The sequence below is a fragment of the Amphiura filiformis genome, chromosome 6 (genome assembly GCF_039555335.1).
Source record: "Amphiura filiformis chromosome 6, Afil_fr2py, whole genome shotgun sequence".
NCBI lineage: Eukaryota > Metazoa > Echinodermata > Ophiuroidea > Amphilepidida > Amphiuridae > Amphiura > Amphiura filiformis.
This window is the reverse complement of record NC_092633.1, coordinates 15,796,698-15,819,475: the sequence shown is the minus strand read 5'-3', so window position 1 is coordinate 15,819,475 and position 22,778 is coordinate 15,796,698. Positions and strand designations below refer to the sequence as shown.

The window sequence follows — 22,778 nt, the reverse complement described above, 5'->3', positions numbered from 1 at the left end:
GATTTGTGTTTCTGATGTGATTTAATAGGCTGCAAGGCCCACATATCTTTTACATGTATTTGTATCTTGGCTGTCTTGAGTGTATGTAACCAAAGCTTTGGTATGGGTTGAAAGCTAACTTTTTGTTGTATTATTTAAATGTCAGTACTGGTGCAATAAAGGATCAGAGTATCCTTAATTTCCTAAATCACTTGTTTGACTTTGTTATTCACTTTGTTATTCACTTTGTTATTCACTTTGTTTTTATTGCCAAATTTCATGCTCTATCAGTGATTTACTAAATCAGAAATCATCAATTGGTGCTTATTTGTGTACATCCATATCAAAACGATGCACTTGTCGCCTGCTACATGTGTCTCTTTTTACATAATAGCTTGGAATAAATACCAGACTCAGACTCATCTCAAGTGGAGGTCACTTCAAATCATCCCCAAGTCACATGGTTTAGGAATACAGAGAACATTCCTTAACCATGTGACTTGGGGATGATTTGAAGTGACCTCCACTTGAGATGAGTCTGGTATTTATTCCTAGCTATTATATGAATGAGACACATGTAGCAGCCTTTTGATATGGATGAAAACATTTATAAAAAAGTATTGGGTGTGCTTACATAATTTTCAAGTATTAAAACCAAACATGACCAACATGTGACATTTTAGTAAATAAATGTTGGAGATTCCATGTCAGTAAGAACACCTGAAGAGGTCAGATGCAAAAGAGTGCAAATGCCATTTTAAATGCAAATGCCACCACCAACTTCTGCCATATGACATTAGCTTTAACTCGACACCCTACATTAAAAATGCCAAGGTAAATTTCTAAAATCAAAAGTAGCATATTTTTGTTTTCTCAAATTGAGACCCAATTTTTTTATTGGTTTTTGCATATAATATGTGACACGATCAAGGGAAATGGGTTGGATGTCGCTAATATTGATTTTGAGATATTGGCAAAGAAAGTGTTAAAATTCTTTTGTTTTATATTGTTTTCAGCTATTGATAAATTCATGTAACTTTGCAAAGAAAAGTCATGTCAACATGGGGTTTTCAGTTTCAGAAAGCTCTAAATGTCCTCTTTAGAAACATATGTAAAACTCATTTTCTACCAGGGTCGACATGTGACTCATTCCCCTTGATCATATCGCATATGAATTCTTCACATTATACCACACACAACTGAATGGAACAGCCAGCCATGTAGCATGTGTAGGGAGTGTTTTACACACCCAAATTTGTAAATACACACCAAGTTTTTGCCCACATAGCCTAAACTTTGTACACAAATCTTAAGTTTACACACCCAGTTTTTTGAATTTACACGCTCAAACCTTCAAATCCTGCCGAAGACCCTGATGGAGCATCACATTTTTCAGAGTTTTTGTTTTTTGTTGTAATTTTATAATTTAAAAAAGAACCTCCTGGTCCATGCATACATAATATAATGCTTGATTTTGGAGAAGTCAGGAGATCAGCAGTGACCAACTGCCCCTGGATTGGAAAATGAAATAAACACTAAAACATTAAGCTAAGCAAATAATGCCATGTCTCAAAGCCCTTGGCAGAATGCGGTTGTTGTTTTTTAGATTTTTTAAAAACTTATTTTGAATTAAGATGTCATTTGTGGGTGTTCAAAAGTACAGAGCATAAAATTTTGGTTCATTTACACAAGTAATTTACACAATAAAATACTAATTGTTTTTAACTTAAGGCTAATCAAATATATTTTCCCAGAATCGAATGATTTTACGGCAAAAAGCTAAAAAAAAAGGAAATAAAAAATGAATTTGCCATTTTAGCAAAAATGGACGGGCTAAGAAAAACGGCGCTTTTGAGACTCAACATTTTTTTCTTTAGCCTTATTGAACTCCAAGCCTTTGTTTAATCAGTCTCACTATTTTCCATGTAAATTACATAAATATGTGAGCCAAATGCAGTGTCCAGTGATGCATTAACATCCGATCTCCAGTGTCATCATTATAAGGAGAGAATGAGCCCACTCTCGAATAATAAAAATTGCACATGGAATAATTGACAAAATATCAGATTCAAGATTGTGAGTATTTTACATTTTAATATCTTCAATTAATGTTTACACAATGTAGTTACACATACAATCAGGCTTGATAAAGTTTTCTTAAGGTGTACTTTACCAATACAACTATTTATATATTATCTGATTTGAAACCTTTGACCAGAAGATACCTAAAAGAACATGATACAGTATTAATGGTCAACCTTCATGTGAGCTTTTGAGAAAGCGATTGCTTGTGTGTAACATGTAATACTGTCAGATCCAGCTGATATGAAAATACATAAAATAGATTCACATAAAATTACAAAAATATTTGGTGAATGCCTTTTGATTAATAAAAGTTAAAAATTTAAAGTTAAAAAGTAAATCTTAAGCTATTGGTGGAATGTGTGTTTCTAAACACTAACACAAATGTGCATGTTATTTTTTGCAACGCTGTACCAATATAAGTTGAATTTTAAATGTATTTGGTAAACATGTTTAATTACTTTTTGTCGAATCACTGTGGTATTATGAAGTAACACAAGTCAGTTTATACTTTACAAAAAATATTCACTGCATGTTTATGCTACAAATGTCAGAAACCACAAATATTGCACTTGCAAATCAAATGAACAGAAAACTTAAAATTAACTTTGCATAATTATTACCATGAAATACAAACAGGTTACCAAAATGAACAGGACATAGGTTTTAGATGTTTGTAATCATAATCATAATACCATGATAATTAGAATGTACGATTAGTTCTGACTTAAGATATATGTACATAAGGCGATAAAAAACACACCATGTTCTACGGGCCGACAGACGTTTCAAGTAGGGTCAGTCGGGCATTTTTTTTTTGCAAATGACCTTAAAAATCACCCAAATCTGTAAATATTTTGCAAAATTTAGTTTTTCCCAATTTTTTTACATGTGGGTAGGTCAGGCCCTAGAAAAGGGTTTTTTTATGTCGCCTAATTCTGGAACAGAATGATGTTTCTGTTGAGAAAAATTATGTCCATAATTAACTGACAACAAACTAATTTGGTATGGTATGATTTAACTCGCATAATTGAAAGACTTATAAACTTGGTCATGATGACTTGGTGTTATTATGTCGAATGTTTATTCATTTCATCCAAATCTACTAAATTTTGATCATGATACGCGTACAAGAGTAGTTTATACAATAGCTGTTGTACAAAAATATGGTAAGTTTGAAATGTTCAGATACTATAATTGATCAATGAGTCATTGTTGTTCTTTTGATCAACAAGGCATTAAATGTTGTTCTCAGATGAAGATCCTAGCTACATGTTGGAAAGTTTCAAAACCATCATTTCGAAGACTGGCAACTTGGACCTGTCAGAAGATGCTCTCAAGTAAAAAATAAAATAGTGTTTACACATCTTATGTCTGACCAAAGTCAGGACCAACTATTTCCACAACGCCGTTTAAAACAGGTATCAATGTAAAAGCAAAAAATATCCCCATCTCTCTCAAAAAAAAACCCCAAACAAACAAAAAAACCTGCCCCCCAAAAGTTTTTCGAGCAAAAACAAACATACCAAACAAAATAAAACACAATTTAACAAAAGAAAACTACTCTTTTCCCTTGAAACCCCAACCCCAGAATGTGTAAAGCAAGTTGCGAAAAACACCTTTTTGTCCCACAGTCGTGTGCCCCCCTTTCTTCCTGTAGATGTAATCCAAGTGGAAAAGGCAGATATTCCAGATTCATTTATGTTGCACTGTCCTGAAGTTCTTGACACAATTACTTTTTACAAAAAGTTTGTCCTTGCATTGGTGCAGTTCTAAGCCTAGGATCTACATAAGCTGCTCTTGACGTTGTCTGGAATGAGTTGTATTCTTGCTTTACCGATGGAGGATCTATCTCTGGCTGAGAGGCTGGAAAGGCTCGAGCTTCAGGGGCTGTAATGAGAATAACAACAAGCATGGAATTACAAGTAGAGGAAAAGCAGCTGTGAAACATGGAAATAATTGTTACCTAATGAACACATATGATACCAAGGGAGCAGAAACATAAGATAGTTGAATGGGAAATCTATAGATTGAATATACCCATTTACCATTATGGCATTTAGATATGAGGTGGAGTGAATGCACTGTACACGTACAAGTTCAAAGTCTGGCACACTCAATCGATAGTGGGACAGGCACTATCACTCAATCAGTGATCTTCAAAAAAGTCTCAAAAAATATAACATTTGAAGGAATATGCTTAAAAGTGAATGATAAGCCTATAAAATTATGAAGAAAAATTATTGTTTTCATATGAAAAATTTATTTAAAAAAAGCAGAAAGAAAACAGCAGAGCAGTGAAGATGTGAAGCTCCATCCAATTGGGCTATTCCAGTTGAAATCCATATACCCCCTATGTAAGTCATGACCTTTGATTTTCCACAAAAAGGGGCGTAGATTTCAAATGGAGTCACCCATTCAGGTAACCCCATTGAAATTCACACTCTGCTGTGTGGGAGATAAAGGTCATGTTTTCCATAGGGGGTGTATGGATTTCTATTGGAATAGCCCACTGAATCATTAGATCACTCCGTCCTATCACTTGCAAGGTATCTTATTAGCCAACTTCATTCAAAAATGCTAAAATGTTGTGATTTTATTCGTAGATTTTTGGATTTAGTGAATTTCTGAGTGATAATGCATGTATGCGAGTAATTACAGCATGTGTACTCATACAAATAGCATTGGTAACTTACCAGATAGATGTAAAAGTTCTTTAGCTACAGGTTTTGGTTGCTTCCCATATGATTCTTCATGAGTGCTTTCAAAGTAATGTTCGTACTGCAAATAAAATATGAAAGTTTGATTTAAAATCTGACAATGATGGTGTACTTAATCAAAATTGCCATAAATCATTTCAATGTTGGTGACAATTATGGTGTGTACATTAATTAATCAAATTTCCCCAAGTCAATAATCTAAGAATATGATGACACACGCTATTATACCAGTGTTCGCAACGCTTCCATGGTATTAAAGTCATTAAGTAAACCCATAAGATCTAACTGCTTGTCTTAAATTAAATCAAAACAAGCATAAATGATCATTGCCATTGGTAGAACCTAGGCTTTTCAGCCTGGCTTGAGGATTTTGTTCGAGCCTCTCCTGGACCAACAGGACCCAAGTAAATATGTTTCTACATGGAACAACAGTTTCATTAATTCATTCATTCATTCGTATTTATTCATTCATTTATTTAAAGAAAATAATTTTTTAAACAAATAAATTGCCTGATTTGTCTCACCTGTGAAGGTAGTCTTTTGGGCACTCTTGTTCTATTTATGTCAAATTTTTCCTCACACCAATTCCCCACTAATGTATTAGGTGAGTAGCAGTCCTCTTTGGTGGTTGTTCTCCATCCATACTGTTTAAATTTTTCTTCATCTGTTGTGTGTGTCCATACCTCGCCTAACCCGGAAGCACGGATCATAGATCGAAAGGCTACATCATCTGTCATTTTGTATGCTTTTATCAACTGCAGCTGAAGTATTGTTGAAAGTTGTCAGGATTCTGAAGGAGTTGGAAATGACCGTCACTCACTCTAAATCAGCTTCTCACCTTCTGTAAGTTCTGTTCATTCACGTGTACGCCTACTCCACTTTTTGTTTACGTGATGACTGATGAGTGCTTGATTGATGACAATCAATGTTTACTTGTTTTGCCCGTGGCGCGAGAATTAGCGTCTCGTTGTCGTAGGCAACCGTCAAGAGAGGGCGATATTTTTTCTTGCATTCCAGACAGGACCAGATGTCAGAAGTCAAACATTTTTAGGGTTTTTTTTTCTTTCTTTCCTCTTTGTGTATAAAGATTATTGTAGGCTATAAAAACTTCTAGATGCAATAAGCGTTTGTTTTGATTTAAAAAGTTATGGTCTAGTTTGATATGAAATTGGATCAATCGAGCCCATTGAGGCCTAGTTTTCAAAATATCAAGTTACTCACGCATCACAGCGAGACCATTAAATTTTGGGCGTAAAGTATTCAATTTTATCATTAATTTTTGGATCCAATATTTTCGCACAATTGGATTCATAGATTGGGCGAGTTCCGTTGGAAAAAGAGTTTCAGTTCAACGAATGAATGTTTTTAATTTTCTCCAATGATTCCCGGAGCCTGGGGAGTCAGACGCGTACCTGGGGCCTTTGGGGCTGCAGCCCCGGGTCTTAAGAGAGAGAGGAAGAGAGGGAGGGTGAGGGAGTGAGAGTGGCATAGCCAGTGGGGGCAGGGGGCATAGTACCCCTAAAATCAAAAGGGGAGAAAAAAGCGCCCTATCCATAGGCCTATTTCACAATTAATTTTGAAGGAAATTTGAACGCATTTTATAGCCACTTTTGTCAAGTTTCCCGAGAATGGAGCTGAATGGAAAATATAAATAGATGCATAGGCCTATGCTCCAAAATAACCAATAAACCAAATGCCTTCATTTAGGCTTTGATTGCGAGTTATTGATCATGCGTGTTCATATAAAACTAAAATTCGCGGCTCAGTTGGAAATCTGTTAAAATATAATGCTCCGAAAATAACCAATAAATGTGTAAAAATGTTGCACCAAATGGCTCCATTGGGGCCTTCAAATGTTCTAATTCTGAGGGGGCACATCCCCCCTCAGGCACAGCGCGCAAGCGCAACTGCGTCAAGCTTTTAACATAGAAAATTGTATTAAAATGTCGCCTTCATTACCCGTCTTCAACCACTTGGCACTAAAAACATCGATCTCTCTACATAAATTTTAACCATACTTTTTAATGATTTCAAAAATTCATGCAAATGTTCAGGGTACTTTTATTTTGCATACTTTCGACTTGAAACTTGGTCAAAGCGTTTCTAATAATGTTCTAGCCGCCCTCCAACTTGCCAAATTAATTAGCATTTATGCAAATTAGCTCATTTATTATGCAAGAGAGCGGCTATACAATTATGATACATTAGAAACACTTTGACCAAGTTCCAAGGCAAAAAATATGCAAAATAAAAGTACGATTGCTTCAAACAAAAGGCATATTGATCAGTGTACTTTACCCTACTCAATCTGTTAGAAACATGCTCAGAGCTGGAGCACTTCCTTATCCAGAAATATCCTCATATGGGGTGGATGGGTTTGGAAATAATTTAAAGTAGGCCCAATCCAGCCTTGGAACTTTTTTGTTCATACAAGCGTCAGCATGCGGGATGAGTGTATGGATCTTCCCTCTTATCAAAATATTGTGTGTGTGTGAGGGGGTATACCCCGGGATTTACGCCTATGACGTTGCATAGGTTATGTTTAAATATTCAATGCACTCTCTGAATGTCACAGAAATTGACATTAATATGAATATGACATAATTTATCAAAGTTCAATTGAGGGTTGGTAACATTTATAAAATAAAAAATGATAGTCCAACTGCACACTTTTCGTAGCAAAGATTAGTTGTTTTAAAAATAGCAACACACATTAAGTTCAAATACATCTACCTATAGCACTGATAGATTGGATCTATATTTTCCTGGGCAAAAGCCCAGGTTGGTTTATTGCAAAATAAAAAACAACAACATTTTAACATTAAAACTGATATTCAAGTTTTACAATTTATCCTGAGAGCAATACATGAAAGAATCAATATTTAAGTTTTATTTTCACTACGAGTTCATTGTGAATACATAAGTTACATAACATTATAAAATTTACATTAGATAATTCACAAGTTTTTGTGTCTCATAATTAATGAGACTTTTAAACATGACAAGTTAATAACAAAATATTGTCCAATTTTTACAACTTGAGGCCCAGTATGTCTCCATCATATATATCTGAATTATGTTAGTCTTACTGACTGAACATTACCAAAAAATGTTTTTAGAATACAACAGACTTATGATTGGTAAATTAACTTGATTAATTTCTATTTAAATCATCAAGTGCTGTTAATTTGAATATACATGCAGGACCAGAATTGAGCTAGCCACAGCTATAATGAATTCAAGTAACAAGCTATTGTCTGAACTACATATCTTGAACAACAACGTTCTGTATGGGTATATCTAAATGAAAACAAGGTGTTCTTTTTTTCATAAATTGTTTTCATGCACTTTACAAGAAATGTAACTTTGTTTTCATTAATTAAAAATTACATTGTATATTGCAAGTATTTGAGCAATCTTTGTACAGCTATAGCTGCTCATCATTTAACTTTTGTTCCAAGTATTATTTTAATTTCATACACTTCATATGTCCAACATACAATATACCCATATAATTAACTAAGTTGTCTATAAAAATATATTTTTACAATTATTACAAGTATACAACTACTACCTTAACAAAACACATAAGGCATATTTTTGGCGAGCTCGCATTATGTTGCTCGAATTACATTTTTATGCAAGTAATACTTTTTCAAATATGATTTTATATTAAAAAGCTAAAAACACAAAATTGATTTTTTGCAAGCATGAACTATTATGGCAGCCATAGAAATAATTTTGCCTTCTTGGGAACTATGAAGTCAATTTGAGCAAATGTCTGAAATTTTGTATGAGTTAAATATTACTAGGTGTATAATTATATTAAGCTCTTCTGGCTACAAAAACAGCCTTTTGATGAACTAATATATGAGCATTAGACAAAACAAAGCGACAATTACACATAAAATTGGAGTCAATTATTTTCTGGCACCTCTCAATATTTTCTGGAAACTGCTCTCCCAATGTCCTGGTTGGCTGTCATGTTAGGATTAAAACCTTGCATTCAAAAAACATTTTACAGAATTAACAAGTTCAACATTTGAGCTTCATTGACATAATGTACCAAATTGTTATATAATAATTTGGTACATAGATTACTATTCATATTTGGTGACTTCTAATAATAAAAATAAAACAGCATTATTTATATAGCACATTTTGATTCACAAATTCCTCAATGTGCTTTACCCATTAATAAAAATACTGAACTTGATCAATTTACAAAATAACTGCTTAAAAATGGATACAACAACGATAAGTACACGACTGCTCAGTGCCAGAAGTGGGTAAGTGCAATAGCTGCCCTGTGAACATTTGGCAATTTACACAGTATATTGTACTTATGGCAGCTACACATTGTAGCTAATGCACTTACCACTTCTGAGCAGTCAACAAATCCTTTACAAACAAATTTGAAAATGATGGTTGACTTAGTTCTGTTGTATTATTTAAATGACCAGGCAATGTAAATCAGGCATTTTTCTTGAAATACTTGATATGGTTATCCGAAAAAGTGTTTTATACCAAAGTCAACCACAGATTTCCATCACACATGTATTTTACTATTACATTAAAGTCCATTAATCCACTTCTTCTACTGTAGGACCTTGCTGTGACTGGCTGCCTGGGGTAGCACCTCCTGGTTTCCACCATGGAGTTTGCTCATGATTGGAGAGCAAACCTTCTGCAGATCCTCCAATTTTTGCTCAAACTCTGCTTTATCTGCCAGTGAGTTATTGTCCAACCAAGAAATGGCTTCCTTGACAGCGTTAGAGACTGTTGCTTTGTCTGAGTCCGAGAGTTTGCCTTCTATGTTGGTATCATTGATGGCTGACTGTACTCCAAAGGCATAACTTTCAAGACTATTTCTGGCTGCAATTCTTTCTCTGTGTGTATCATCTTCTGCTTTGTATCTCTCAGCTTCATTCACCATACGCTCAATGTCTTCTTTAGACAGTCTACCTTTGTCATTGGTGATGGTGATCTTATTGCTGCGTCCGGTGCTCTGATCTTTAGCAGCCACATTCATAATGCCATTAGCATCAATATCAAAAGTGACTTCGATCTTTGGTACACCACGAGGTGCTGGTGGTATACCAGACAGTTCAAAGACACCCAGTCTATTATTGTCTTTGGTCATAGCACGCTCTCCTTCGTACACTTGAATGGACACCCCTGGTTGGTTGTCCGAGTATGTGGTGAATTCTTGAGAAGTCTTGGTAGGAATACGAGTGTTGCGTTCAATAAGTTTGGTCATGACACCACCAGCTGTTTCGATACCAAGAGACAATGGCGCCACATCTACCAGCAAGACATCCTTCACTTCAGCACTGTCATCTCCTGAGAGGATTGCTGCTTGGACTGCTGCTCCATATGCTACTGCTTCATCAGGGTTGATGGACTTATTCAATTCTTTGCCATTCAAGAAATCTTGCAACATTTTCTGAACCTTTGGAATGCGAGTTGATCCTCCAACCAACACAACTTCATCAATCTTGTTCTTGTCTAACTTTGCATCCAGAAGAGCCCGCTCTACTGGCTGCAAGCACTGGCGGAACAGATCAGAACAAAGGTCTTCAAATCTTGCTCTTGTGATGCTGGTATAGTAATCCATACCTTCAAATAAAGAGTCAACTTCAATGTTAGCCTGTGTGCTGCTTGAGAGAGTGCGCTTGGCTCTTTCTGCAGCAGTGCGAAGTCTACGCATGGATCTCTTGTTGTTGGTCATGTCCTTCTTGAACTTTCTCTTGAATTCAGTAGCAAAATGATTGACTAGTCTGTTATCAAAGTCTTCACCTCCCAGATGGGTGTCTCCAGCAGTAGATTTCACTTCAAAGATGCCATCATCAATGGTCAACACTGACACATCAAATGTGCCACCACCCAAGTCAAAGATGAGGACATTCTTCTCACCTCTCAGTTTTTTATCAAGTCCGTAAGCAAGAGCTGCTGCTGTTGGTTCATTGATGATGCGTAGAACATTGAGTCCAGCGATAACACCAGCATCCTTGGTGGCTTGTCTCTGTGAATCATTGAAGTATGCTGGTACAGTGATGACTGCATCAGTGACTTTTCCTCCAAGATACGCTTCTGCCGTCTCTTTCATCTTTGTCAGTACCATAGAGCTGATTTCTTCCGGTGCAAAAGTTTTCTTCTCCCAAGTACTCTGCTTGCATGACTGGTTTACTTCCTCTGTTGACAACTTTGAATGGCCAGTGCTTCATGTCCGACTGAACAGTTTGGTCATCAAACTTGCGGCCTATCAGTCGCTTGGCATCAAAGATGTGTTCTTAGGATTCCTGTAAATGACAAATAAAAAACAAAAACAAAACAATTTAGTACCGTGTTTGAAATAAATAAAAACATTGCATGATTGATAAGCTTTCAATAATTATGTAAAATGAAACCCCATCATGATATGGTTCATGTTACCAATACTTTAAAAAGAATTGTTAAATGTATGCAACACAATTTAATATAACTATTAACTATAACTATAAATGGTACTGGGTACACCATTTTGTTTTATATATCACTCATACATAAATTATAGACAATTCAATGCAAATGTTAAGAGTATATGTACTAATAGATATGAATAGAAGTCAACTTACATTGCAACTTGGTTTTTGGCTGCATCACCAATCAATCTCTCTGTGTCGTTGAAAGCCACATAGCTTGGTGTGGTTCTGTTTCCTTGATCGTTGGCAATGATGTCAACTTTGCCATTCTGGAACACTCCAACACAGGAGTAAGTTGTTCCCAAGTCAATTCCAACAGCGGGGATTTTGTTTGCTGGCATCTTGTAGTACGTATACAGCTAGTGAGTTAATGTGAAAGTCAATCAATTAAAACAAACAATTTCAGTTTCAAGTCAGTAAAGCTTATGGTTTATTCACGTATAATGACTACTTGTTGCGTAGTAGTAAGCTAATATGCTTCTCCTCGAGTTCGCTGAGATTTCTCCGCTTCGTCTGGAATAGTTTCTGTCGAATCGAATTATGAATGAATGCATTTTGCACCGGATTTTTATACAGTGTTGGATCTAAATGTTGGATCTATTTCGGGAATTTCGCATCATTTTCCAGAAAGCTCGCAGTCTCGAATATTCTAGAGAGCTCGTCTTCCAGAATATTCGCGTTGATTCAAAATGTCGCCCTCTTGTAAAGTACGGTAAATAACTAATTGATTTGGTATCTTAGCAAATAAACGACATCGAAAATAACCTTCACGTCTGGCGTATTTAGCCCTTTTTGAACGGGCGCGCGCCCCCGGTACCAAAAAAAAAAAGGGAGAGAGAGGGAAGGAGGGAGGGGAGAGAAAGAGAAAGAGGAGAGAAACCGAGAGATCGAACTAAGGGAACGGGACATTATTTTGCAGGCTTCAAAATAGAAGTTAATTTGGGCCTTATGCGACTATAGATAGCCCTATACTAGCCTATATTTTGTGATAGGGGGCCTTACTTTCCGAGCATGCTGGCAATTTGAGAGCACACTTGTAGGCCTATGCCTATGGCATAAATTGTTTGGGCCAGGGGGGCGGGCAAGTATAATATATTGAGCATTTTTGAGCAGTTACTACAATTATTTTCTGGCACCTCTCAATATTTTCTGGAAACTGCTCTCCCAATGTCCTGGTTGGCTGTCATGTTAGGATTAAAACCTTGCATTCAAAAAACATTTTACAGAATTAACAAGTTCAACATTTGAGCTTCATTGACATAATGTACCAAATTGTTATATAATAATTTGGTACATAGATTACTATTCATATTTGGTGACTTCTAATAATAAAAATAAAACAGCATTATTTATATAGCACATTTTGATTCACAAATTCCTCAATGTGCTTTACCCATTAATAAAAATACTGAACTTGATCAATTTACAAAATAACTGCTTAAAAATGGATACAACAACGATAAGTACACGACTGCTCAGTGCCAGAAGTGGGTAAGTGCAATAGCTGCCCTGTGAACATTTGGCAATTTACACAGTATATTGTACTTATGGCAGCTACACATTGTAGCTAATGCACTTACCCACTTCTGAGCAGTCAACAAATCCTTTACAAACAAATTTGAAAATGATGGTTGACTTAGTTCTGTTGTATTATTTAAATGACCAGGCAATGTAAATCAGGCATTTTTTCTTGAAATACTTGATATGGTTATCCGAAAAAGTGTTTTATACCAAAGTCAACCACAGATTTCCATCACACATGTATTTTACTATTACATTAAAGTCCATTAATCCACTTCTTCTACTGTAGGACCTTGCTGTGACTGGCTGCCTGGGGTAGCACCTCCTGGGTTTCCACCATGGAGTTTGCTCATGATTGGAGAGCAAACCTTCTGCAGATCCTCCAATTTTTGCTCAAACTCTGCTTTATCTGCCAGTGAGTTATTGTCCAACCAAGAAATGGCTTCCTTGACAGCGTTAGAGACTGTTGCTTTGTCTGAGTCCGAGAGTTTGCCTTCTATGTTGGTATCATTGATGGCTGACTGTACTCCAAAGGCATAACTTTCAAGACTATTTCTGGCTGCAATTCTTTCTCTGTGTGTATCATCTTCTGCTTTGTATCTCTCAGCTTCATTCACCATACGCTCAATGTCTTCTTTAGACAGTCTACCTTTGTCATTGGTGATGGTGATCTTATTGCTGCGTCCGGTGCTCTGATCTTTAGCAGCCACATTCATAATGCCATTAGCATCAATATCAAAAGTGACTTCGATCTTTGGTACACCACGAGGTGCTGGTGGTATACCAGACAGTTCAAAGACACCCAGTCTATTATTGTCTTTGGTCATAGCACGCTCTCCTTCGTACACTTGAATAGACACCCCTAGTTGGTTGTCCGAGTATGTGGTGAATTCTTGAGAAGTCTTGGTAGGAATACGAGTGTTGCGTTCAATAAGTTTGGTCATGACACCACCAGCTGTTTCGATACCAAGAGACAATGGCGCCACATCTACCAGCAAGACATCCTTCACTTCAGCACTGTCATCTCCTGAGAGGATTGCTGCTTGGACTGCTGCTCCATATGCTACTGCTTCATCAGGGTTGATGGACTTATTCAATTCTTTGCCATTCAAGAAATCTTGCAACATTTTCTGAACCTTTGGAATGCGAGTTGATCCTCCAACCAACACAACTTCATCAATCTTGTTCTTGTCTAACTTTGCATCCAGAAGAGCCCGCTCTACTGGCTGCAAGCACTGGCAGAACAGATCAGAACAAAGGTCTTCAAATCTTGCTCTTGTGATGCTGGTATAGTAATCCATACCTTCAAATAAAGAGTCAACTTCAATGTTAGCCTGTGTGCTGCTTGAGAGAGTGCGCTTGGCTCTTTCTGCAGCAGTGCGAAGTCTACGCATGGATCTCTTGTTGTTGGTCATGTCCTTCTTGAACTTTCTCTTGAATTCAGTAGCAAAATGATTGACTAGTCTGTTATCAAAGTCTTCACCTCCCAGATGGGTGTCTCCAGCAGTAGATTTCACTTCAAAGATGCCATCATCAATGGTCAACACTGACACATCAAATGTGCCACCACCCAAGTCAAAGATGAGGACATTCTTCTCACCTCTCAGTTTTTATCAAGTCCGTAAGCAAGAGCTGCTGCTGTTGGTTCATTGATGATGCGTAGAACATTGAGTCCAGCGATAACACCAGCATCCTTGGTGGCTTGTCTCTGTGAATCATTGAAGTATGCTGGTACAGTGATGACTGCATCAGTGACTTTTCCTCCAAGATACGCTTCTGCCGTCTCTTTCATCTTTGTCAGTACCATAGAGCTGATTTCTTCCGGTGCAAAAGTTTTCTCTTCTCCCAAGTACTCTGCTTGCATGACTGGTTTACTTCCTCTGTTGACAACTTTGAATGGCCAGTGCTTCATGTCCGACTGAACAGTTTGGTCATCAAACTTGCGGCCTATCAGTCGCTTGGCATCAAAGATGGTGTTCTTAGGATTCCTGTAAATGACAAATAAAAAACAAAAACAAAACAATTTAGTACCGTGTTTGAAATAAATAAAAACATTGCATGATTGATAAGCTTTCAATAATTATGTAAAATGAAACCCCATCATGATATGGTTCATGTTACCAATACTTTAAAAAGAATTGTTAAATGTATGCAACACAATTTAATATAACTATTAACTATAACTATAAATGGTACTGGGTACACCATTTTGTTTTATATATCACTCATACATAAATTATAGACAATTCAATGCAAATGTTAAGAGTATATGTACTAATAGATATGAATAGAAGTCAACTTACATTGCAACTTGGTTTTTGGCTGCATCACCAATCAATCTCTCTGTGTCGTTGAAAGCCACATAGCTTGGTGTGGTTCTGTTTCCTTGATCGTTGGCAATGATGTCAACTTTGCCATTCTGGAACACTCCAACACAGGAGTAAGTTGTTCCCAAGTCAATTCCAACAGCGGGGATTTTGTTTGCTGGCATCTTGTAGTACGTATACAGCTAGTGAGTTAATGTGAAAGTCAATCAATTAAAACAAACAATTTCAGTTTCAAGTCAGTAAAGCTTATGGTTTATTCACGTATAATGACTACTTGTTGCGTAGTAGTAAGCTAATATGCTTCTCCTCGAGTTCGCTGAGATTTCTCCGCTTCGTCTGGAATAGTTTCTGTCGAATCGAATTATGAATGAATGCATTTTGCACCGGATTTTTATACAGTGTTGGATCTAAATGTTGGATCTATTTCGGGAATTTCGCATCATTTTCCAGAAAGCTCGCAGTCTCGAATATTCTAGAGAGCTCGTCTTCCAGAATATTCGCGTTGATTCAAAATGTCGCCCTCTTGTAAAGTACGGTAAATAACTAATTGATTTGGTATCTTAGCAAATAAACGACATCGAAAATAACCTTCACGTCTGGCGTATTTAGCCCTTTTTGAACGGGCGCGCGCCCCCGGGTACCAAAAAAAAAAAAAAAAGGAGAGAGAGGGAAGGAGGAGGGAGAGAAAGAGAAAGAGGAGAGATCGAACTAAGGGAACGGGACATTATTTTGCAGGCTTCAAAATAGAAGTTAATTTGGGCCTTATGCGACTATAGATAGCCCTATACTAGCCTATATTTTGTGATAGGGGCCTTACTTTCCGAGCATGTTGGCAATTTGAGAGCACACTTGTAGGCCTATGCCTATGGCATAAATTGTTTGGGCCAGGGGGGCGGGCAAGTATAATATATTGAGCATTTTTGAGCAGTTACTAGTTGTAACTAATGATACCGTTCAGGCGCGGATTCAGGGGGGCCGGCGGGCCCAGCCCCGGCCCGGCCCCTCCCAAAAAAAGAGGAAAGGAGAAAAATTGCACGTATAAGTTATGCCGTCTTCTCGCAAAATTTAGGCTTTTTCAAACTAAACTTTTACACAATAATAGTGACAAAATGGTCCACCAGATGGCTTCAATTGGGTGTTTATTTTCCAAAAGTTTCTTTCTCAAACTTTTTTACCCCGGAATTTTTTTACACAATAGGGCTAATAGTGCAAAAGTAGTCCACCGAATGGCTTTAATTAGGTCTTCATTTTGCAAAATTTTCTCACTTCTGAGGGGGTCTGAGGGGGCACATCCCCCTCAGACACCCCCTACATGCGCAACGTTATGGGTACATAATTTAAACCAACAATTCATACAATTTGTAAAAGTCAAAACTTGACCACAAATAAATGGCTTCAATTGGGCCGTCTTTTCGCAAATTTTAGGCTTTTTCAAACTAAAATTTTTCACAATAATAGTGACAAAATGGTCCACCAAATGGCTTCAATTGGGCATTTATTTTCCAAAAGTTTCTTTCTAAACTTTTTTACCCCGGAATTTTACATAATAGGCCTAATAGTGCAAAAATAGTCCACCGAATGGCTTCAATTAGGTCTTTATTTTGCAAAATTTTTCACTTCTGAGGGGCACATCCCCTCAGACACCCCTGCATGCGCAACTTCATGGGTACATATTTAATTATAAAGCAATAATTCATACAATAAAAGTCCAAACTTGTCCACAAATGGCTTCAATTGAGCCGTCTTTTCGCAAATTTTAGGCTTTTGCAAACTCAAATTTTACACAATAATGACAAAATGGTCCACCAAATGGCTTCAATTAGGTCTTCATTTTGTAAAAGTTTCTCACTTCTGAGGGGGGGCACATCCCCCCTCAGACACCCCCCCCAAGCTGCCGCTTCGCGGCCATGTGATATTTTACAAAGATCTATTTTGCGCCCCCCGGTCTACCAATTCCTGGATACGCGCCTGGATCTACCCGTCCCTAAGAATGATTTTAAAAGGTTTTACTTTATTTTGTTTCAAGTATATTTGAAGTTATTCACATTTAAAACTCGTCGGGCAAGAATCCTCCATTTTATGGGCTCACAAATGTTATAGGCCTACTTGCACAATTTTGAAAGAAATTTTGAAAGACTACGGGCGTTTTTCATGTTTTTATCCCGGGGTTTTTATAGGGCCTAAAGTTTATTTTATAGTCACTCCTCGATATTTGCTTGGATGCTTTCTTTTCATTGTAAATAGTATTAGGCCTACTGTTGATATGATGTTTTGATTATAGTCCTACTGTTTTGCCATAATTTCATGGAATGATGGGTGAAGCACGAAGTTCATTATGGTAGCCTATAGGCATAGTATATTAAAAAGTAGTTAGTTCGGTTCTTCGTCTTCAGAAGAAGCAATTATATGACCTCTGATCTTGATCAATCTTAGAGGCCTATGATCAAACCCGGCATCAAACTAGTACTAGGCCTATTTGGCCTACATGAATTTCATCTGAACACATAAATTCAACATAGGCCTTTAACAACAGAAAATGTTGAATAATAGGCTTAATACTACCGGTACCTGAAATTTCATCACTAACAAATGAACACAATTCTGTAACATTAATTAGCCCCCCCCCCCCAAAGAAATAGATTTGTCTCACGTTCCCCGCGCGCATTTGATATAGGCCTATGCTGCGAATTTGCTCGAGCAAAGTTGAATAATTTTTATTTTGTATTTTTTTTGGTACATTTTAACGAAATTTGACCGATAATCGGCTGTAAAATCAATGTTCAATTTCAATTTTGTTTCTGATCGCACCCAACTCCGAAATTATATTGGGATATTTTATTGTAAAATACCCAAAATTCATGAATTGGTGTTGTTCAATTTACTAAAAAATAAAATTAAAAAACAAAACAAAAACGAACGGCATTAGATTTCAAACTCCCATAGGACATGAGAAAAATCTATTTTTTTGGCCTTAGGACGCGTAATGAGCAAAAACACAAATAGTGAGAAATAAAAATGTCACAACACTTTTGCTTGAAATATTAGGCCTAGTAGGCCTATTTTAATCTTCAGTAGATCATTCTACAGTTAAAGGCAAAATCCCTTGTACAAAATTAACATGCCTCCGGCACATGCCTAAATCAAAGCCTAAGCTATATCAAATCAAACCCGTTAAAGGAGGATTTCGTGATCCTAGCATCCTCTTTTTATGACATTTTCCAGTAGATATCCACGAAAAAAGCTTATTTCCAAAATTTCAGTTGATTCCGATTTTGCGTTTGCGAGTTATGCATGATTATGTGTATTACTGACAATGTGTTGTAATTTCGTTCTGGTGTACCAGAACGAAATTCAAATTAGTCCATATTTTTGCTAAACGAATTAATCTGCGAGAAATATTTGGTACATAAACATTATGTAGCCAGATGTATCCAGTGGTGTAAAAATCTCAACTTTTTTTGGGAAAAGTGGGGGGATGAGGCTGTGGATCACAAAATGCCCCTTTAAGTTCAGATGCGATTTCTTTGTATTTTTTTTTTTTTCGAATTCAATCCATCTCGTCAAAATCATTGGTATAAAGGGGTGTGTCTGCTTCTGAAAGTGCAATAGCGCCATCACAATAAACTTGATAATAATGACATGTATGAAGGCTGTTTGTAGTTTTCTCGAAATTTCGTGAACGGTCTGCTGTGGTCTGCTATATTGAACAAAAAAGTTTTTCATTTATATAAATGACACAGAAATTTCTCAAAATGGCTGGTTTGGTTACTGATACAGAAACTGTCAAAATTCTGTAATCATGATATGTCAAAACATTTAATTGTTAGGCCTAGGCCTATACACTGCAAAAAGCGTGTTTAGGAATTAAACACTTTTCTTGCACCACATTCTAAACATGCTTGATTCCTAAACCCTATAGTGCCGGCAGCCAGCCCTGATATATAGCTACTAACCGCTCCATCTCGGGGGCACTTGACGTGATGGGGGTGTGCAGACAGCGCACTGCAAAAAGTGTGTTTAGGAATTAAACACTTTTCTAAACACTATCTTGCACCATGTTTTTAAACATGTTTAAATGCTACACATGTTTAGGAATTTGATGGGTATGTGTTTAGGAATTTAACACATGGTGTTTTGGAATTTGACATTGGTTTTTAGGAATAAAACACTTTTCTTGCACCACATTTCTAAACATGTTCGATTCCTAAACACCAATGTCTAAACACATTTCTAAACATGTTTGATTCCTAAACACCAATGTCAAATTTCCTAAACACAGCCCATCAAATTCCTAAACATGTGTAGCATTTAAACATGTTTAAAAACATGGTGCAAGATAGTGTTTAGAAAAGTGTTTAATTCCTAAACACACTTTTTGCAGTGTAGGTTAGGTATAAAAAATCACTTTCGCTCCAAATTCCATCAAAATTTGTTGGGTTTTTTAAAACCACTGACTGTTCCAAAATTGTAACATTCAGGGTGTGGATACAAAAGATCGTGGTGTTTTCAGAAAAATAGTAGGCCTAAAATGTGCAATAAGTCTGCTATTAACGCTGCTTGAAACCTTTCACATTTTTATTTCACATTTTACCCGATATTGGTAAAATTGTGAAGCAAGAATTTTGAAAGACATTTCAGTAGGGCGGTTCAAAGTTGGCTTGCATTTTTATTGCGACACCTTGAATAATTATCTTGAAGAAACTTTATAATCGCGGTTCCAGGAAAGGTATCGAAAATTATCAAATTGTTCAACTGGAAGAAACACGAGGAAAGGGAAGAAATTTGGTCATCTTATTGACTTTGAGTCAAAAAAAAAGAAAACATTGTCTACTGCACAGTGCAATGCTCTGACATGATGTGGATCAGCTTTAAAAACAAGGCTGAGTGCTGACTGTCAATCATTTCATACTGCAGTTACTGTCCGTTTTCCTATACACAATACACTCTAATGACAGCCTATTCATTTTTTTGAATAGAAAGTCTATTCATTTTTTTTTTAATAGAAACTCATCAATTTGAATAGATCCCTTATCATTTTTAAATCGAATCATATCGTTTGATGCGATTTAGTATCAACATCGCAGAAAACTTTGAATCGACACACTCATCAAAATGACGTCAACGATAATGAGGGATTTCATTGGTCAAAAGTACGCACGCTGCTGTATCCGGGGTCTTGGTCGGCCGCCATTACACATTTGTACAGTACGGTGGGGACATAGGCACTAGTAAGAAATCCACTTTTATTGATATATTAATCTAGCATCTGTATTTTTGTGTTCATTATGTTTTAAAAGTACGTTAGAATCTCAGTTGAAATAATAGGAAACAAAACCACGGGTGAAGAACACAGGCAAACGCTATTTAACACCATAGATTTTATATTTTCAAGCAAATACATTATAATTTTCTGCCATCCTCTTTTAAGACCGTAATTTTATAGATAATTTCTGTAATACGTGTCACCATGCTATCAAATACACTCGATGGCTATTTAACACCACAGTGTTGAGTCGTATAGTGTTCCTCTCTTTATAGTGTGAAGCGGACAAGAGATGACGCATTTCCCCAAATTAACATGACTAGAATTTTAACCAGATTCTAGTCAAATAGATTCAAATAAATTGAATGGATTCTAATCAACTGCAACTAGTAAACTATTCATTTTTTGATATATTACGTATTATTTTGATAAGGATCAAATCAATTTGAATAGTTATCTAATCATTTTGATTAGATAACTTGTAAAAAAATGATTAGTTCCCTTCTTCAAATATTTGATTAGACTCTCCGTATCATTTTGATTAGATTCTAGTAAGTCACCTATCGATACGGCAGTCTAATCAAATTTGATTAGTTTCTAATCATTTTTGATTAGTTTGTTTTAAGAGTGTACACAGTGCTCTCACCATTGACGTGTGACCTCAACAAATGATGTATGTTGGGAGAATGGACACTTGCCTAGTTAACATCACTGTATGAAAAATAACCAGCCAATATTTTATTTATTCTCCAAAACTTCTAGCAAATATATTTCTCTAACATGACCTAAAATTACAGCTAGGTTAGATGTTCAGAAATGGTCGCACTTTTGTAAAATATGAGTGAGGGCAAGGCATAGCTAGCCAACTCCCCGTGTTAATTGAATGGAGATTTGACCGAAAATATTGGTATCGGACCGCTCACTTCTGAAGGATGCCACAAAAAACGGTAAAAGCTACATTTAAATTATTCTAAATAGGTTCTAGAAAATAAAGTTTTGTAACATGTCCTAAATTTTTAGCTAATTTAGATGTTTGGAGAGGGTCGCACTTTTGTGTTTTAGGAAGGATATGTAAACGACAGATAACACCAAAAATATGAAGAAATTATTTCCAAACCGTGTTAAGTCAACAATCATTATGTTGCTCATTTTGAAGAATGCTGGTTAACAAAAAGCAGGTCTTTGTCTCATTTCGTGAACAATGGTACACATACCATTGTTTCCTTTCGTTTCCTTTATAATCGGTTACCCAACTGCAGCTGTAATACCAGCTTTATTGCGATGTCGCACATTGAAAACAGACACTTGTACACAACCAGAGAAGATCTGATTTAATCAGTTGAGCTGCTTCAATGAGTGTTATCTTGGTTTAATAGCTTTTAATGGGGTTTAAGTCCTGCAAAGGTCGAGATGAATTCTACTGTAGACATGACTGCATCATGTGCTATATGTTAGGGAACAAACCAAGTTTGATGATGTCCCATAAATAAAAGTCCTTTCGGAGGTGGGGGGGGGGACATGGAAGGGGTCAAAAGTTCGATATAGACTAGACCTATTTGTACAAACTAGTCATTGAAATACTGGAAAGTTGATCTTTCTGTTTTCAACATTTCACACCGTTACTTAGGGAGAACGGTCAGCCTTCTAACGAGCATAGGCCTATTCATTTATAGGACGTCATCGAAGTTTTGGTTTGTTCCATTTCAGAGGGGGTGAGGGGGACAAGGTAACTTTCAAGGGGTAATTGGATGAAAATGGTCAAAAATGGGTTAAAAAGTCGGGGGGGGGCATTTCAATATGAAATGGATATAGGCCTAGGTGTATAGGGCTGGCACTTTCGCAGATAAGGGGCATTGGGAGAGAGGAAAATGTCAAAAATATGGGGTCATTGGGTGAGAGCATGTTTTTTGGCATTCGGTGCCAGCAAAGTGTACAAAATATGGGGTCATTGGGTGAGAGACAGACCATTTGGATCTAAGGGGGCATTTGGTAAGAATATGGCCTTTTTTTAAATGGGGTCTTTGGGTGAGAGCCAAAAGGAAGCCTCGAAAATTGAATTTTTAGTTCTAAATGGCTTCAAAAAGTAACAAAGTCAGTGATAGATTGCTGTTCAAATGGAAATAAGGGTCTTTGGGATCTATAAAGGAAAAATATGGGGTCTTTGGGTGAGAGAGCATGATTGTGCTCATCATGATATGGGGTCTTTGGGTGAGCACATGGTTATTGCACAGCCCCCTTTCAGGTCTGCAGGGTGAAAATTAAGATGGTACTAAAGTTTAGACCTACAAATCTCTTTAATAAAAATCTGATGGCTAGCATGGGGGGGGGGGGGCTATGTCACTGCTTGATACCAGTATATAAAGTTGTCTGCAATTTATACAACTCCTGAAAACGTTATTTTCACACAAAATAAAGCATAGAA

At 36.6% G+C, this 22,778-nt stretch overlaps 2 protein-coding genes and 1 pseudogene across 2 annotated transcripts; all 3 read right to left on the bottom strand.

Annotated features, from left to right (window-relative positions):
* Nucleotides 1-2,190: 2,190 nt before the first annotated feature.
* LOC140155052 (cilia- and flagella-associated protein 68-like) lies at nucleotides 2,191-5,729 on the bottom strand. The gene is made up of 3 exons (XM_072177735.1): nucleotides 5,306-5,729; nucleotides 4,758-4,842; nucleotides 2,191-3,951 (listed from the first exon to the last, which is right to left on the bottom strand). The coding sequence occupies exons 1-3, from the start codon at nucleotides 5,516-5,518 to the stop codon at nucleotides 3,794-3,796; spliced, it is 456 nt and encodes a 151-aa protein (XP_072033836.1). The 5' UTR covers nucleotides 5,519-5,729; the 3' UTR covers nucleotides 2,191-3,793.
* A 3,536-nt stretch (nucleotides 5,730-9,265) lies between these two features.
* On the bottom strand, nucleotides 9,266-11,877 carry LOC140155051 (heat shock 70 kDa protein IV-like). The gene is given in 5 exon segments (XM_072177734.1): nucleotides 9,266-9,429; nucleotides 9,432-10,936; nucleotides 10,938-11,067; nucleotides 11,070-11,083; nucleotides 11,399-11,877. Coding segments are annotated over 5 exon segments (1,902 nt in total). The 5' UTR covers nucleotides 11,587-11,877; the 3' UTR covers nucleotides 9,266-9,364.
* A 493-nt stretch (nucleotides 11,878-12,370) lies between these two features.
* Nucleotides 12,371-15,547, bottom strand: LOC140155050 (heat shock 70 kDa protein IV-like; annotated as a pseudogene).
* Between the last annotated feature and the right edge of the window lie 7,231 nt (nucleotides 15,548-22,778).

What these genes read in the sequence shown, in the direction of transcription:
- LOC140155052 (XM_072177735.1), bottom strand. Translation starts at nt 5,518, where the DNA reads ATGACAGATGATGTAGCCTTTCGATCTATGATCCGTGCTTCCGGGTTA. An exon ending in CCAAAAGACTACCTTCACAG is followed by an intron (nt 4,843 to 5,305) that starts GTGAGACAAATC and finishes TTTTATTTGCAG; the next exon opens with TACGAACATTACTTTGAAAG. An exon ending in AGAACTTTTACATCTATCTG is followed by an intron (nt 3,952 to 4,757) that starts GTAAGTTACCAA and finishes TTCTCATTACAG; the next exon opens with CCCCTGAAGCTCGAGCCTTT.